General features: G+C 42.8%; 1 protein-coding gene across 6 annotated transcripts in view; it reads right to left on the bottom strand.

The window, feature by feature from the left end:
* The window catches only part of DIP2C (disco interacting protein 2 homolog C), an 820,289-nt gene that overhangs the window by 422,204 nt on the left and 382,171 nt on the right, over positions 1-15,914 (bottom strand). For all 6 annotated transcript variants that reach the window (XM_063921929.1, XM_063921931.1, XM_063921928.1 and 3 more), the window contains one exon: positions 5,212-5,322. In XM_063921929.1, coding sequence (XP_063777999.1) covers positions 5,212-5,322 — 111 coding nt within the window. The remainder of the gene's footprint in view (positions 1-5,211; positions 5,323-15,914) is intronic.

Below are 15,914 nucleotides of genomic sequence, written 5' to 3' on the forward strand. Positions count from 1 at the left end.
TTTAACTTCACTTAGTCATTTTAGCATGAATAATCTAGAACCTCATTTAGGGGGTAATTCCAAGTTGATCGTAGCAGGATTTTTGATAGCAATTGGACAAAACCATGTGCACTGCAGGGGAGGCAGATATAACATGTGCAGAAAGAGTTAGATTTGGGTGGGTTATTTTATTTCTGTGCAGGGTAAATACTGGCTGCTTTATTCTTACACTGCAAATTAGATTGCAGATTGAACACACCCACCCAAATCTAACTCTCTCAGCACATGTTATATCTGCCTCCCCTGCAGTGCACATGGGCCCTCATTCCGAGTTGTTCGCTCGGTATTTTTCATCGCATCGCAGTGAAAATCCGCTTAGTACGCATGCGCAATGTTCGCACTGCGACTGCGCCAAGTAACTTTACTATGAAGAAAGTATTTTTACTCACGGCTTTTTCTTCGCTCCGGCGATCGTAATGTGATTGACAGGAAATGGGTGTTACTGGGCGGAAACACGGCGTTTCAGGGGCGTGTGGCTGAAAACGCTACCGTTTCCGGGAAAAACGCAGGAGTGGCCGGAGAAACGGTGGGAGTGCCTGGGCGAACGCTGGGTGTGTTTGTGACGTCAACCAGGAACGACAAGCACTGAAATGATCGCACAGGCAGAGTAAGTCTGGAGCTACTCTGAAACTGCTAAGTAGTTAGTAATCGCATTATTGCGAATACATCGGTCGCAATTTTAAGAAGCTAAGATTCACTCCCAGTAGGCGGCGGCTTAGCGTGTGTAACTCTGCTAAATTCGCCTTGCGACCGATCAACTCGGAATGAGGGCCATGGTTTTGCCCAACTGCTAAAAAAAATCCTGCTGCGATCAACTTGGAATTACCCCCTTAGTCCATTTGGGCTCAGGGTATCCATTTTAAATATCCATGATGACTCTCCCAGACATAGTTGTCTAAATCTGTTTCCTCCCCTTTTGGTGTTTTTGTATTTTTCTACTGCCACAATGGAAAGCCCCTTGGGGTCTCCATTGTGGCATTTTGCAAAGTGTCTAGATAGACAATGCGTTTGTTTGTTTGTTTGTTTGTTTTTTATTTATAATATTACATCTATGCTCCCTAAATCTACTTTTAAGTGTTTTGATAGTCTTCCCTACATACTGCAGGGAACATGGACATTCCAATATGTGTATACGGTAATTGGATTCACAGTTTAAAAATTGATTAATAGTAAATATTTCACCATTCGCATGAGACGTTACACTAGTGGTTTTACTACGCATATACTGTATTTGCAGGTTAGACAGGTCAGTTTATTGCAACAGTAGCTTCCCAGGGGTTTAGATGTTAACCAACTACAGTTATTGATTTTACTTTTCTTTTCTCAACATGCTGGGAGCCAATATATTTCCCAAATTCATATTTCTTCTAAAAGTGATACCTGTTTTTTTTCTGTATATGTCTCTCTAATATTGGATCCTGATCCAGTATGGGGAAATTACTCAGTATAATTTTCTTGATTTGTCATGACTTTGTATTATATTTAGAAATAAAGGTTACTTTCTCAGGCAAAGAAACACTCGACCGAAATGTCACTGTTGTTCCCATATTTATTTCTACGTTGGTATCCCAATTAGTTTTAAATATATTTTGTACAGATTTTTTTGTCTTAGTTGTCAAAAGGTTACTTCTACATAACTGACCTGCATACTTTCTGGCTTTATTCAAAAGATATTCAGGGTAACTTCTATTCTTAAAATGTTTTAACATGGTTTCCATCAGAGATAGAAAATCACTATCACATGCACAGTTCCTCCTTAAACAGAGTACTTGATTTTTTGGAATGTTTAAAACCTAGGGTCTATAATGACTGCTTGAGAAATGTAGATAATTAGACACTCCTACAAATTTCATATAATTGTATGGAATAATAAAACCGTCCCGAGCGGAGAACACGACATCCAGAAAGTGAATAGCGTCAGTGCTAAACGTGTGGGTGAAAGTTAGATTAAAATTATTAATGTTCAAATATTCAATAAATTCAAGTGCTCTAGTGTATCCCCCTTGTCAAATAATAAATAAATAATCAATAAAACGGCCGTAGAGGACCAGATTATCCCTATATGGGCCGATCCAGATATAACACTCCTCGAAGCAGTCCATATAGAGATTCGCAAACCTAGGTGCGAATCTGGTCCCAATGGCCGTCCCCAGTGTTTGAAGGTGATAAGTGTCATTAAACAAAAAATAATTGTGTGTCAATATAAATGAAATAGCATTTAGAACAAAGTCAAGTCGCCCATCTCCTATATCTAGATCTTTATCTAGATAGTATTTTACAGCATCAATACATCCCATGTGGGGGATATTTGTATATAATGCTTGTACGTCAAGCGTCAAAAAGCCCCACTCTTCAGACCAACATATCTCTAAAGTTTTCTGTAGGATATGTTTGGTATCCTTAATGTGGGACTCTGGATCAGCGACGTGACCCTGTAAGTGTGCATCTACAAATTGTGATAAATTAGAAGTGAGGAACCCTATACCCGAAATGATAGGACGACCAGGTGGTGAAGAAAGTGACTTGTGAATTTTGGGTAAGTGATAAAATATAAGCGTGATCGGATGTGTACAGACTAAAAAATGTAATTCATCCTCTGGCTGTATATAGCAAATTAGTATATTCATGTTGATGGGGGGTGGGATCATTTGGCAGTTTTGTATAGTACGCAATATTTTGAAGTTGTCTTTCTGCCTCTTTGAAATAATCTTCTCTATTTTGAATAACGATCCCCCCACCCCCTTGTCAGCTGGTTTTATTACTAAAAGAGAATGAATCTTTAATTGTTTTAATGCCAACCTTTCTTGTTTGCTTAAACTTTGCTTGAAAGTATGTGGATAATATTTCTGATTCCTTTTATCTAGACTGGTCTTAGAACTCTGACATAGTTCTTTGAAATCTTTCAAAGTTTTATTGTAAAATATAGTAATCGCTGGACTTTTCTGGTCAATAGGAAAAAAATTGTGATTTCCTCTTAAATCTAGGGGTTTTAGTAGTATGTTGATGAGCCTCTGTATCAAACAGCAGTACTTCCGTACCATTTTCAGCTAATAGTTGTTCCAAGGATTCAAGACCCTCTTGATCAGTTTCGTCCAGAATAATGGGAAGCCTTTCTTCATCATTTATAGAACTATCTGCATCATTTTTATTCATATGTTTCACTGCAAAATAGCATTTCCTGCAAAGTACTCTTATGAATTTGTTTAAGTCTACAAATAATTCAAATATATTGGGTTCTTTGCTTGGTGCAAAGTGTAAACCCTTTTGTAGCAATTTGTTTTGATCTTTAGTCAATATATGTTTTAAAAGATTATATATCCATGATGTATCTATTTGAGTCTGACTCTCCTTGCCTCTCCCTCTTCCTCCTCTCTTTCTCTTGATCTTTTTGGGGTCTGGATACTTAGTGTCTTGTAAGGATTTTGATGATAAATTCTTTATACTTATGTAGCTTGCTGATAATAAGGAATATATATATGTCAAGAATTTTTGGGTTTACTAAACTAATAACCTATGGATCCCTGCTCTGCCACGTCATATGCAGATAAGCTTATGTTTTTTTTTTTTTATTGTACGAGTCCAATTCAATGTTTTGTGTTTCATTGATTTTTTATTAAATATGTAAAAACGATATCACACTATCAGGAGTTTTCTTCCCCATTGGGATCTATTTTTGGTTTTAAGGTTCTCTGGAGTTTGGACAACTCTGATATCCTTGTTTGGTTACACGCTTTTATATATAGAAAATGTGAGTGAGTGTCATCCCATTTTTTTCCATTTTTCTATTTTTATGTGCATGGTGAATTAGTGTACTATCACGAGATGGTATTCACAATAACATAAATAATTTTTTGCACATTGGCACTTTTTATGCATGTGAGCACGGAGTCACTTTATAATACGAAGTGCACTTTATTGATATATTTTCTCCATACTCCATGTATGTGAATTGCTACACAACGTCTAACTGACGTGGGAGGAGGAGGAACAATAAGGAAGTTTTGGCAAAGACACCACTACATGCCAACAATCTTCGTTTATCTGGTACGCACATTTTGACTGTCACTATAACCAAGTCACGATTTTTAAACACTGAAGGCGCAGCTGATTTACCACTAAAGAACACATACATACATATATATATATATATATATATATATATATATGTATATATATATATAAAATATGTGATATAATATTCAAGCATCCACAAGCGCAGTAATTATCTATTGTCAGTCTAAGAAGGGTCCTAAACAAACCCTTATTATGTGCAGCAGTGGTGGATTAATGCACCCTTAGAGTGTGAATATCTATTTACTGTACATCTATATTTGTAAAATTATTTAACAAAGCGCCAGGAGTGTCAGTGTTGAGGCTGCCTTTTCTGAAATATATAATCTTCTCATGAATGACAACATCTCCCCCAACCCTGCATGTCACGATATCTCCACAATTTGCTAATGCTCCTTGTTTCACCTGAAAATCTCACATGCACCTCATACTTCTACTCCCTCTTTCCTTTTCCACATCTCTCAACTACCCTCTCTCTCCCCTTTCTTGTGCACTCTGGAACACTAGGTCTGTTGATAAAAAAAACAACTTGTATAGATCCTAGATCCATATCAAACTTCCTCAACCCACACACAATTAAAAACTTAGCTTTCCCCTAAACCACCAACCCAACTCACAAACACCACATCGCTGAAGCTTTCTCCTACAAGGAACCCTCCATAAGCCATGTTACCAGATCTAGAGAAAGATTCGGAAACAAACAAGACGGCGAAGTAGGCATCCAGCTTTCTCCAACCTGCAGGCTCTCAGAACCCTGGAACCATCACTCTCCTTCTGAAGACAACTCTGTACTTTCTACTCCATAACTTCACTGCATGGATAGCCTATTTCTTACCCTTTGACTTTTCTCTCATACTAGGTAGTTTCAACATTCCCATTTACAACCCCCTGACTCTTACTTCTCTCCTGCTTCGGTCTGTCCTCACATGGATGCCTCTTTCATCAACACCCTTCTCACTCCAGCACTAGACAAACTCTCAGAATTCCTGCTTTTTTTTATCCAGCTTAGAACTGTGACACACAAATGCACCCAACACATTGTTGAGAATGACTGATCTACAGTAAGGTTCCAAAGAACAATTCCAGACTGAATAAATTTACCAGATCGATAACGTTCATCTCGTGAGCCAGAAGAGCGCCGACGATGATATCTAGAAGAAGAGGAAGGGGTGACAGGCGTTCTACGATCTGGTGGCAATACTTGATCAACCCCTGCAGGAAGAATGAGGATTAGTTATTATGGAATTAACAAGCATTTGCATTTATATATAACAAAAACATAGAGGGAGATAAATTGCTCTTTTCTTGACTGTAAGTAATTGGCACGCTACGGAGCAATCCAATTATTGTTTCTTTTGGGCGTAACTGCGGCACTTATTTATCGCTCTTGTCACACCTAAAGCAGCTATACCAGTGTAATGTACAAGTTAGATTTCTGCTCGCCACCTCAGGAGGTGCAAGCAGAATTATGGCCACCCACATCAGTAACGTCCGATCGGAGCAATTGAATTTCTCCATTGCCCACCATTTACTTACAGCCACAAAAAAATTTAACATTTAATATTTAATATCCCTCATAGTTACTTTTCACCAAATGTAACACCATTTCTTCGAACTTTTTCAGCTGGGGGAGAAAGAAGCTGTATAAAATAAAAAAGAAAGAAAGAAAATGAATGTACAGTTGTGCTCATAAGTTTACATACCCTAGCAGAATCTGTGATTTTCTGGCCATTAGTCAGAGAATATGAATGATAACTCACAAACTTTTCTTTCACTCATGGTTAGTGGTTGGGTGAAGCCATTTATTGTCAAACAACTGTGTTTACTCTTTTTAAATCATAATGACAACAGAAACTACCCAAATGAACCTGATCAAAAGTTTATATACCCTGGAGATTTTGGCCTGATAACATACACACAAGTTGACACAAACGGGTTTGAATGGCTACTAAAGGTAACCATCCTCACCTGTGATATGTTTGCTTGTAATCAGTGTGTGTGTGTATAAAAGGTCAGTGAGTTTCTGGACTCCTGAAAGACCCTTGCATATTTCATCCAGTGCTGCACTGACGTGTCTGGATTCTGAGTCATGGGGAAAGCAAAAGAATTGTCAAAGGATCTGCGGGAAAAGGTAATTGAACTGTATAAAACAGGAAAGGGATATAAAAATATATCCAAGCAATTGAGGATGCCAATCAGCAGTGTTCAAACTTTAATTAAGAAGTGGAAAATTACGGATTCTGTGGAAACCAAATCACGGTCAGGTAGACCAACAAAAATTTCAGCCACAACTGCCAGGAAAATTGTTCCGGATGCAAAGAAAAATCCACAAATAACTTCAGCTGAAATACAGGACTCTCTGAAAAAAAGTAATGCAGTTGTTTCAAGTTGCACAATAAGGAGGCATTTGAAGAAAAATGGTCTGCATGGTAGCCATTACTACGCAAATGCCACAAAGCATCCCGCTTACAATACTCCAAAAAGCACAGAGACAAGCCTCAAAACTTCTGGAACAAAGTCATTTGGAGTGATGAGACCAAAATTGAACTTTTTGGCCACAACCATAGACATTACATTTGGAGAGGAGTCAACAAGGCCTTTGATGAAAGGTACACCATTCCTACTGTGAAACACGGAGGTGGATCGCTGATGTTTTGGGGATGTGTGAGCTACAAAGGCACTGGAAACTTGGTCAAAATTGATGGCAAGATGAATGCAGCATGTTATTAGAAAATACTGGAGGAAAATTTGTACTCATCAGCCCGGAAGCTGCGCATGGGACGTACTTGGACGTTCCAACATGACAATGATCCAAAACACAAGGCCAAGTCGACCTGTCATTGGCTACAGCAGAATAAAGTGAAGGTTCTGGAGTGGCCATCTCAGTCTCCTGACCTCAATATCATTGAGCCACTCTGGGGAGATCTCAAACGTGCAGTTCATGCAAGACAGGCCAAGAATTTACAGGAACTGGAGGCTCATTGCCAAGAATAATGGGCAGCTTTACCATCTGAGAAAATAAAGAGCCTCATCCACAACTACCACAAAAGACTTCAAGCTGTCATTGATGTTAAAGGGGGCAATACACGGTATTAAGAACTGGGGTATGTAAACTTTTGGGTAGTTTCTGTTGTCACTATGATTTAAAAAGAGTAAACACAGTTGTTTGACAATAAATGGCTTCACCCAACCACTAACCATGAGTGAAAGAAAAGTTTGTGAGCTATTCATATTCTCTGACAAATGGCCAGAAAATCACAAATTCTGCTAGGGTATGTAAACTTATGAGCACAACTGTATATAAAATTATCAATCTTTATGTATACAGCACCACCATATTATACAACACTTGCTAGATAATGTTTTAACCCCGAAGTTGCCGGAAGAACAGTTAACCCTGCACCCTTGTGCAGTGTAATACACCTTTCACACCGCAAACCCGGGTCCGACCCGGTATTTTGAACCTGGGTCGGACACGGGTCAGACCCTAACACTACACTTTCAACCCGGGTCATTGCAGGGTTGGCTCCTTTTAACTCAACCCAGGTCAGCAATTAAAACACCATGGATGTCATTTTAAATTAACCTTTTTTGGCTCAGAAAGATGGTGTCAGAAGGGGACAAAAGGAGAGGAAAGGGACAGCTCACAGCATTGCAGGAATCATGGCTGACAGAGCTATGTATTTATACACAATTGCATCTTTAACTGTTCCAGTAACTTACTTCCCAACTGTCCCGATTTTCGCGGGATAGCTCCGTTTTTTGGGGGACTGTCCCGCTATCCCATCCCCGGGCTGCAGTGTCCCGCGGTGGGGGTGATGTAGTTGGGAGGCTCCTGTCGCTGCTTAGCAGAGAACAGACGCTGTGCACATGCACAGGTGACAGAGGGGGCATGCCAGCAGCTCAGAGAGCGCTGGGCATGCCCCCTAAATGACGGTACATGGGGGCGTGCCTCGCAATTGAGGATCTGCCACGAGGCCACGCCCCTTTCATATAGGTCACACACCCTTTTTGGGCGCACTTAGCGCGCGCCAAGGTCCCTCTTTGTACTTTTAATAAGTTAGGAGGTATATAGTAAGTTGCCTAGCAATCTCTGACTCACCCCTAATTCTTAATAGCTCTAATGCTCTCTGTTCTCTCCTGTGTAGCAGTACTCAGTCTGCTGACATCATCAAGGCACACAAAGAACAGCCAATCAGCATGTTTACATGAATGCAGGGTTGAATAACTCGGGCTGGACACTTTAGAGTGCACATTGCCCCGGGTCCAACCCGTGTTTAACACTGCTTATATACCGGGTTGAAATGCAGGGTTACTTGTGCCAGCTCGACCCGGCAATATCCCGGGATATATTTGCGGTGTGAAAGGAGTAAGCTGACTTTGGAATAACCCGGGTTGGAGCCGCAATGGTCTGCCCCTGCTTGGAACAGTGGGGCAGATGTATTAACCTGGAGAAGGCATAAGGAAGTGATAAACCAGTGATATGTGCAAGGTGATAAACGCACAAGCCAATCAGCTCCTAACTGGTAATTTACATATTGGAGCTGATTGGCTGGTTCGTTTATCACCTTGTACATATCACTGGTTTATCACTTCCTTATGCCTTCTTCAGGTTAATACATCTGCCCCAGTGTTCTAAAACCCAGGTCGGACCTGGGATTTTGGTATAAAAGGGGTATTAATCATTTGCAAGGACAAAAGAGTACATGAGCAGTCACCTGACAAAGACATGTGAAGGTGCTCTTGTTGGTACACCCAAGTATCTAAATATATATTAAAACACAATGTATATAATGTTCTGACCAACTGTCATTATTATAGCCTGAATAGGATAATTATAAAAACAGAATGTCAATATTTTACAAAACAATCCTTTTTTTTTTTAATACTTGTTCATCGTCTGAAAAGCCCACTGGGGGTACTGCGTTTGCCTATTTATAGTCTTGTCATGATGTTAAATTGTTTGATCCTGTTTTCAGATGGAGTGCAATTAATCAGGGTTGTAACTAGTGATGTGCACCGCAAATTTTTCGGGTTTTGTGTTTTGATTTTGGGTTCGGTTCCGCGGCCGTGTTTTGTATTCGGACGCGTTTTGGCAAAACCTTACCGAAATTTTTTTGTCGGATTCGGGTGTGTTTTGGATTCGGGTGTTTTTTTCAAAAAACCCTCAAAAACAGCTTAAATCATAGAATTTGGGGGTCATTTTGATCCCATAGTATTATTAACCTCAATAACCATAATTTCCACTCATTTTCAGTCTATTCTGAACACCTCACACCTCACAATATTATTTTTAGTCCTAAAATTTGCACCGAGGTCGCTGGATGGCTAAGCTAAGCGACCCAAGTGGCCGACACAAACACCTGGCCCATCTAGGAGTGGCACTGCAGTGTCAGGCAGGATGGCACTTCAAAAAAATTGTCCCCAAACAGCACATGATGCAAAGAAAAAAAAGAGGCGCACCAAGGTCGCTGTGTGACTAAGCTAAGCGACCCAAGTGGCCGACACAAACACCTGGCCCATCTAGGAGTGGCACTGCAGTGTCAGACAGGATGGCACTTCAAAAAAATACTCCCCAAACAGCACATGATGCAAAGAAAAAAAGAGGCGCACCAAGGTGGCTGTGTGACTAAGCTAAGCGACACAAGTGGCCGACACAAACACCTGGCCCATCTAGGAGTGGCACTGCAGTGTCAATCAAGACAGGATGGCCCTTCCAAAAAATACTCCCCAAACAGCACATGATGCAAAGAAAAAAAGAGGCGCACCAAGGTCGCTGTGTGACTAAGCTAAGCAACACAAGTGGCCGACACAAACACCTGGCCCATCTAGGAGTGGCACTGCAGTGTCACGCAGGATGGCCCTTCAAAAAAATTGTCCCCAAACAGCACATGATGCAAAGAAAAATGAAAGAAAAAAGAGGTGCAAGATGGAATTGTCCTTGGGCCCTCCCACCCACCCTTATGTTGTATAAACAGGACATGCACACTTTAACGAACCCATCATTTCAGCGACAGGGTCTGCCACACGACTGTGACTGAAATGACTGGTTGGTTTGGGCCCCCACCAAAAAAGAAGCAATCAATCTCTCCTTGCACAAACTGGCTCTACAGAGGCAAGATGTCCACCTCATCATCATCCTCCGATTCCTCACCCCTTTCACTGTGTACATCCCCCTCCTCACAGATTATTAATTCGTCCCCACTGGAATCCACCATCTCAGGTCCCCGTGTACTTTCTGGAGGCAATTGCTGCTGGTGAATGTCTCCACGGAGGAATTGATTATAATTCATTTTAATGAACATCATCTTCTCCACATTTTCTGGAAGTAACCTCGAACGCCGATTGCTGACAAGGTGAGCGGCTGCACTAAACACTCTTTCGGAGTACACACTGGAGGGAGGGCAACTTAGGTAGAATAAAGCCAGTTTCTGCAAGGGCCTCCAAATTGCCTCTTTTTCCTGCCAGTATACGTACGGACTGTCTGACGTGCCTACTTGGATGCGGTCACTCATATAATCCTCCACCATTCTTTCAATGGTGAGAGAATCATATGCAGTGACAGTAGACGACATGTCAGTAATCGTTGGCAGGTCCTTCAGTCCGGACCAGATGTCAGCACTCGCTCCAGACTGCCCTGCATCACCGCCAGCGGGTGGGCTCGGAATTCTTAGCCTTTTCCTTGCACCCCCAGTTGCGGGAGAATGTGAAGAAGGAGATGGTGACGGGTCACGTTCCGCTTGACTTGACAATTTTCTCACCAGCAGGTCTTTGAACTTCTGCAGACTTGTGGCTGCCGGAAAGAGAGATACAACGAAGGTTTTAAATCTAGGATCGAGCACGGTGGCCAAAATGTAGTGCTCTGATTTCAACAGATTGACCACCCGTGAATCCTGGTTAAGCGAATTAAGGGCTCCATCCACAAGTCCCACATGCCTAGCGGAATCGCTCTGTTTTAGCTCCTCCTTCAATGTCTCCAGCTTCTTCTGCAAAAGCCTGATGAGGGGAATGACCTGACTCAGGCTGGCAGTGTCTGAACTGACTTCACGTGTGGCAAGTTCAAAGGGTTGCAGAACCTTGCACAACGTTGAAATCATTCTCCACTGCGCTTGAGTCAGGTGCATTCCACCTCCTTTGCCTATATCGTGGCCAGATGTATAGGCTTGAATGGCCTTTTGCTGCTCCTCCATCCTCTGAAGTATATAGAGGGTTGAATTCCACCTCGTTACCACCTCTTGCTTCAGATGATGGCAGGTTCAGGAATGTTTGGTGGTGCTCCAGTCTTCTGTATGCGGTGCATGAATGCCGAAAGTGGCCCGCAATTCTTCGGGCCACCGACAGCATCTCTTGCACGCCCCTGTCGTTTTTTAAATAATTCTGCACCACCAAATTCAAGGTATGTGCAAAACATGGGACGTGATGGAATTTGCCCAGAAGTAATGCACGCACAATATTGCTGGCGTTGTCCGATGTCACAAATCCCCAGGAGAGTCCAATTGGGGTAAGCCATTCTGCGATGATCTTCCTCAGTTGCCGTAAGAGGTTTTCAGCTGTGTGCCTATTCTGGAAAGCGGTGATACAAAGCGTAGCCTGCCTAGGAAAGAGTTGGCGTTTGCGAGATGCTGCTACTGGTGCCGCCGCTGCTGTTCTTGCGGCGGGAGTCAATACATCTACCCAGTGGGCTGTCACAGTCATATAGTCCTGAGTCTGCCCTGCTCCACTTGTCCACATGTCCGTGGTTAAGTGGACATTGGGTACAACTGCATTTTTTAGGACACTGGTGAGTCTTTTTCTGAGGTCTGTGTACATTTTCGGTATCGCCTGCCTAGAGAAATGGAACCTAGATGGTATTTGGTACCGGGGACACAGTACCTCAATCAAGTCTCTAGTTGGCTCTGAATTAACGATGGAAACCGGAACCACGTTTCTCACCGCCCAGGCTGCCAAGGCCTCAGTTATCCGCTATGCAGCAGGATGACTGCTGTGATATTTCATCTTCCTCGCAAAGTACTGTTGGACAGTCAATTGCTTACTGGAAGTAGTACAAGTGGTCTTCCGACTTCCCCTCTGGGATGACGATCGACTCCCAGCAGCAACAACAGCAGCGCCAGCAGCAGTAGGCGTTACACTCAAGGATGCATCGGAGGAATCCCAGGCAGGAGAGGACTCGTCAGACTTGCCAGTGACATGGCCTGCAGGACTATTGGCTTTCCTGGGTAAGGAGGAAATTGACACTGAGGGGGTTGGTGGTGTGGTTTGCAGGAGCTTGGTTACAAGAGGAAGGGATTTAGTGGTCAGTGGACTGCTTCCGCTGTCACCCAAAGTTTTTGAACTTGTCACTGACTTATGATGAATGCGCTGCAGGTGACGTATAAGGGAGGATGTTCCGAGGTGGTTAACGTCCTTACCCCTACTTATTACAGCTTGACAAAGGCAACACACGGCTTGACACCTGTTGTCCGCATTTGTGTTGAAATAATTCCACACCGAAGAGCTGATTTTTTTAGTATTTTGACCAGGCATGTCAATGGCCATATTCGTCCCACGGACAACAGGTGTCTTCCCGGGTGCCTGACTTAAACAAACCACCTCACCATCAGAATCCTCCTTGTCAATTTCCTCCCCAGCGCCAGCAACACCCATATCCTCATCCTGGTGTACTTCAACAGTGACATCTTCAATTTGAGTATCAGGAACTGGACTGCGGGTGCTCCTTCCAGCACTTGCAGGGGGCGTGCAAATGGTGGGAGGCGCAAGCTCTTCCCGTCCAGTGTTGGGAAGGTCAGGCATCGCAACCGACACAATTGGACTCTCCTTGGGGATTTGTGATTTTGAAGAACGCACAGTTCTTTGCTGTGCTTTTGCCAGCTTAAGTCTTTTCTTTTTTCTAGCGAGAGGATGAGTGCTTCCATCCTCATTTGAAGCTGAACCACTAGCCATGAACATAGGCCAGGGCCTCAGCCGTTCCTTGCCACTCCGTGTCGTAAATGGCATATTGGCAAGTTTACGCTTCTCCTCAGACGCTTTTAATTTTGATTTTTGGGTCATTTTACTGAACTTTTATGTTTTGGATTTTACATGCTCTCTACTATGACATTGGGCATCGGCCTTGGCAGACGACGTTGATGGCATTTCATCGTCTCGGCCATGACTAGTGGCAGCAGCTTCAGCACGAGGTGGAAGTGGATCTTGATCTTTCCCTTTAACCTCCACATTTTTGTTCTCCATTTTTTAATGTGTGGAATTATATGCCAGTATCAATAGCAATGGCCTACTACTATATTTACTGCGCACAACTAAAATGCACCACAGGTATAGAATGTAGATGGATAGTATACTTAATGGATGACGAGTGACGACACAGAGGTAGGTACAGCAGTGGCCTACCGTACTGCTATATACAGTATACTGGACCTGGTGGACACTGTCAGCAAACTGCTAAACTAGTCTAAAAAAAAGGCACCACAGGTATACAATGTAGATGGGTGGATAATATACTTAATGGATGACGAGTGACGACACAGAGGTAGGTACAGCAGTGGCCTACCGGTCTGCTATATACAGTATACTGGACCTAGTGGACACTGTCAGCAAACTGCTAAACTAGTCTTAAAAAAAGGCACCACAGGTATACAATGTAGATGAATGGATAGTATACTTAATGGATGACGAGTGACGACACAGAGGTAGGTACAGCAGTGGCCTACCGTACTGCTATATACAGTATACTGGACCTGGTGGACACTGTCAGCAAACTGCTAAACTAGTCTAAAAAAAAGGCACCACAGGTATACAATGTAGATGGATGGATAATATACTTAATGGATGACGAGTGACGACACAGAGGTAGGTACAGCAGTGGCCTACCGGTCTGCTATATACAGTATACTGGACCTGGTGGACACTGTCAGCAAACTGCTAAACTAAAATGCACCACAGGTATAGGAATGTAAATGGATAGTATACTTAATGGATGACGACACAGAGGTAGGTACAGCAGTGCACTCTGCACTGTACTCCTCCTATATAATATTAATTATACTGGTGGTCCCCAGTCCCCACAATAAAGCAGCACACGGTGAGCACAGATACGGAGTGTTTTTCAGGCAGACAAACGTATACTGGTGGTCACTGTCAGCAAAACTCTGCACTGTACTCCTGCTATAGCTGCTTCCCAGTCCCCACAATTAAGCAGTGTGAGCACTCAGCACAGATATATCATGCAGCACACTGAGCACAGATATGGTATGGAGCGTTTTTTTCAGGCAGAGAACGGATAAAAACTAAACTCTGCACTGTACTCCTCCTAACAGCTGCTCCCCAATCCTCCCCACAATTATAGTAATAAACAAGCAATCAAATCAACTGTCTTCTACTAAACGGAGAGGACGCCAGCCACGTCCTCTCCCTATCATCTCCAATGCACGTGTGAAAATGGCGGCGACGCGCGGCTGCTTATATAGAATCCGAATCTCGCGAGAATCCGACAGCGGGATGATGACGTTCGGGCGCGCTCGGGTTAACCGAGCCATACGGGAGAATCAGAGTATGGCTCGGACCCGTGTAAAAAAGGTAAAGCTCGGGGGGGTTCGGTTTCTCGGAAACCGAACCCGCTCATCACTAGTTGTAACCTCTAGCAAAGTTTACTTTTAAAAATCCGCACATTCCTGGTGGTAATGTAGCTAATCACAGGAATACTGGCCAAAATATTGATTGTGAATTACCCTTTATTAGTGATGTGCACCGGAAATTTTTTTGTGTTTTTTTTATGTATTGGTTGTGGATTCGGCCGCGTTTTTGCAAAACCTCCCTGAAAATTTTTTGTCGGATTCGGGTGTGTTTTGGATTCGGGTGTTTTTTTTTACAAAAAACCCTCAAAAACAGCTTAAATCATAGAATTTGGGGGTCATTTTGATCCCATAGTATTATTAACCCGAATAACCATAATTTCCACTCATTTTAAGTCTATTCTGAACACCTCACACCTCACAATATTATTTTTAGTCCTAAAATTTGCACCGAGGTCGCTGGATGGCTAAGCTAAGCGACCCAAGTGGCCGACACAAACACCTGGCCCATCTAGGAGTGGCACTGCAGTGTCAGACAGGATGGCACTTAAAAAAATTGGCCCCAAACATCACATGATGCAAAGATAAATTAAAGAAAAAAGAGGTGCAAGATGGAATTGTCCTTGGGCCCTCCCACTCACCCTTATGTTGTATAAACAGGACATGCACACTTTAACAAACCCATCATTTCAGCGACAGGGTCTGCCACACGACTGTGGCTGAAATGACTGGTTGGTTTGGGCCCCCACCAAAAAAGAAGCAATCAATCTTTCCTTGCACAAACTGGCTCTACAGAGGCAAGATGTCCACCGCCTCCTCATCGTCCGATTCCTCACCCCTTTCACTGTGTACATCCCCCTCCTCACAGATTATTAATTCGTCCCCACTGGAATCCACCATCTCAGGTCCCTGTGTACTTTCTGGAGGCAATTGCTGGTGAATGTCTCCACGGAGGAATTGATTATAATTCATTTTGATGAACATCATCTTCTCCACATTTTCTGGAAGTAACCTCGTACGCCGATTGCTGACAAGGTGACCGGCTGCAATAAACACTCTTTCGGAGTACACACTGGAGGGGGGGCAACTTAGGTAAAAAAAAGCCAGTTTGTACAAGGGCCTCCAAATTGCCTTTTTTTCCTGCCAGTATACGTACGGACTGTCTGACGTGCCTACTTGGATGCGGTCACTCATATAATCCTTCACCATTCTATCAATGGTGACAGAATCATATGC

The sequence above is a fragment of the Pseudophryne corroboree genome, chromosome 5, assembly GCF_028390025.1.
Source record: "Pseudophryne corroboree isolate aPseCor3 chromosome 5, aPseCor3.hap2, whole genome shotgun sequence".
NCBI lineage: Eukaryota > Metazoa > Chordata > Amphibia > Anura > Myobatrachidae > Pseudophryne > Pseudophryne corroboree.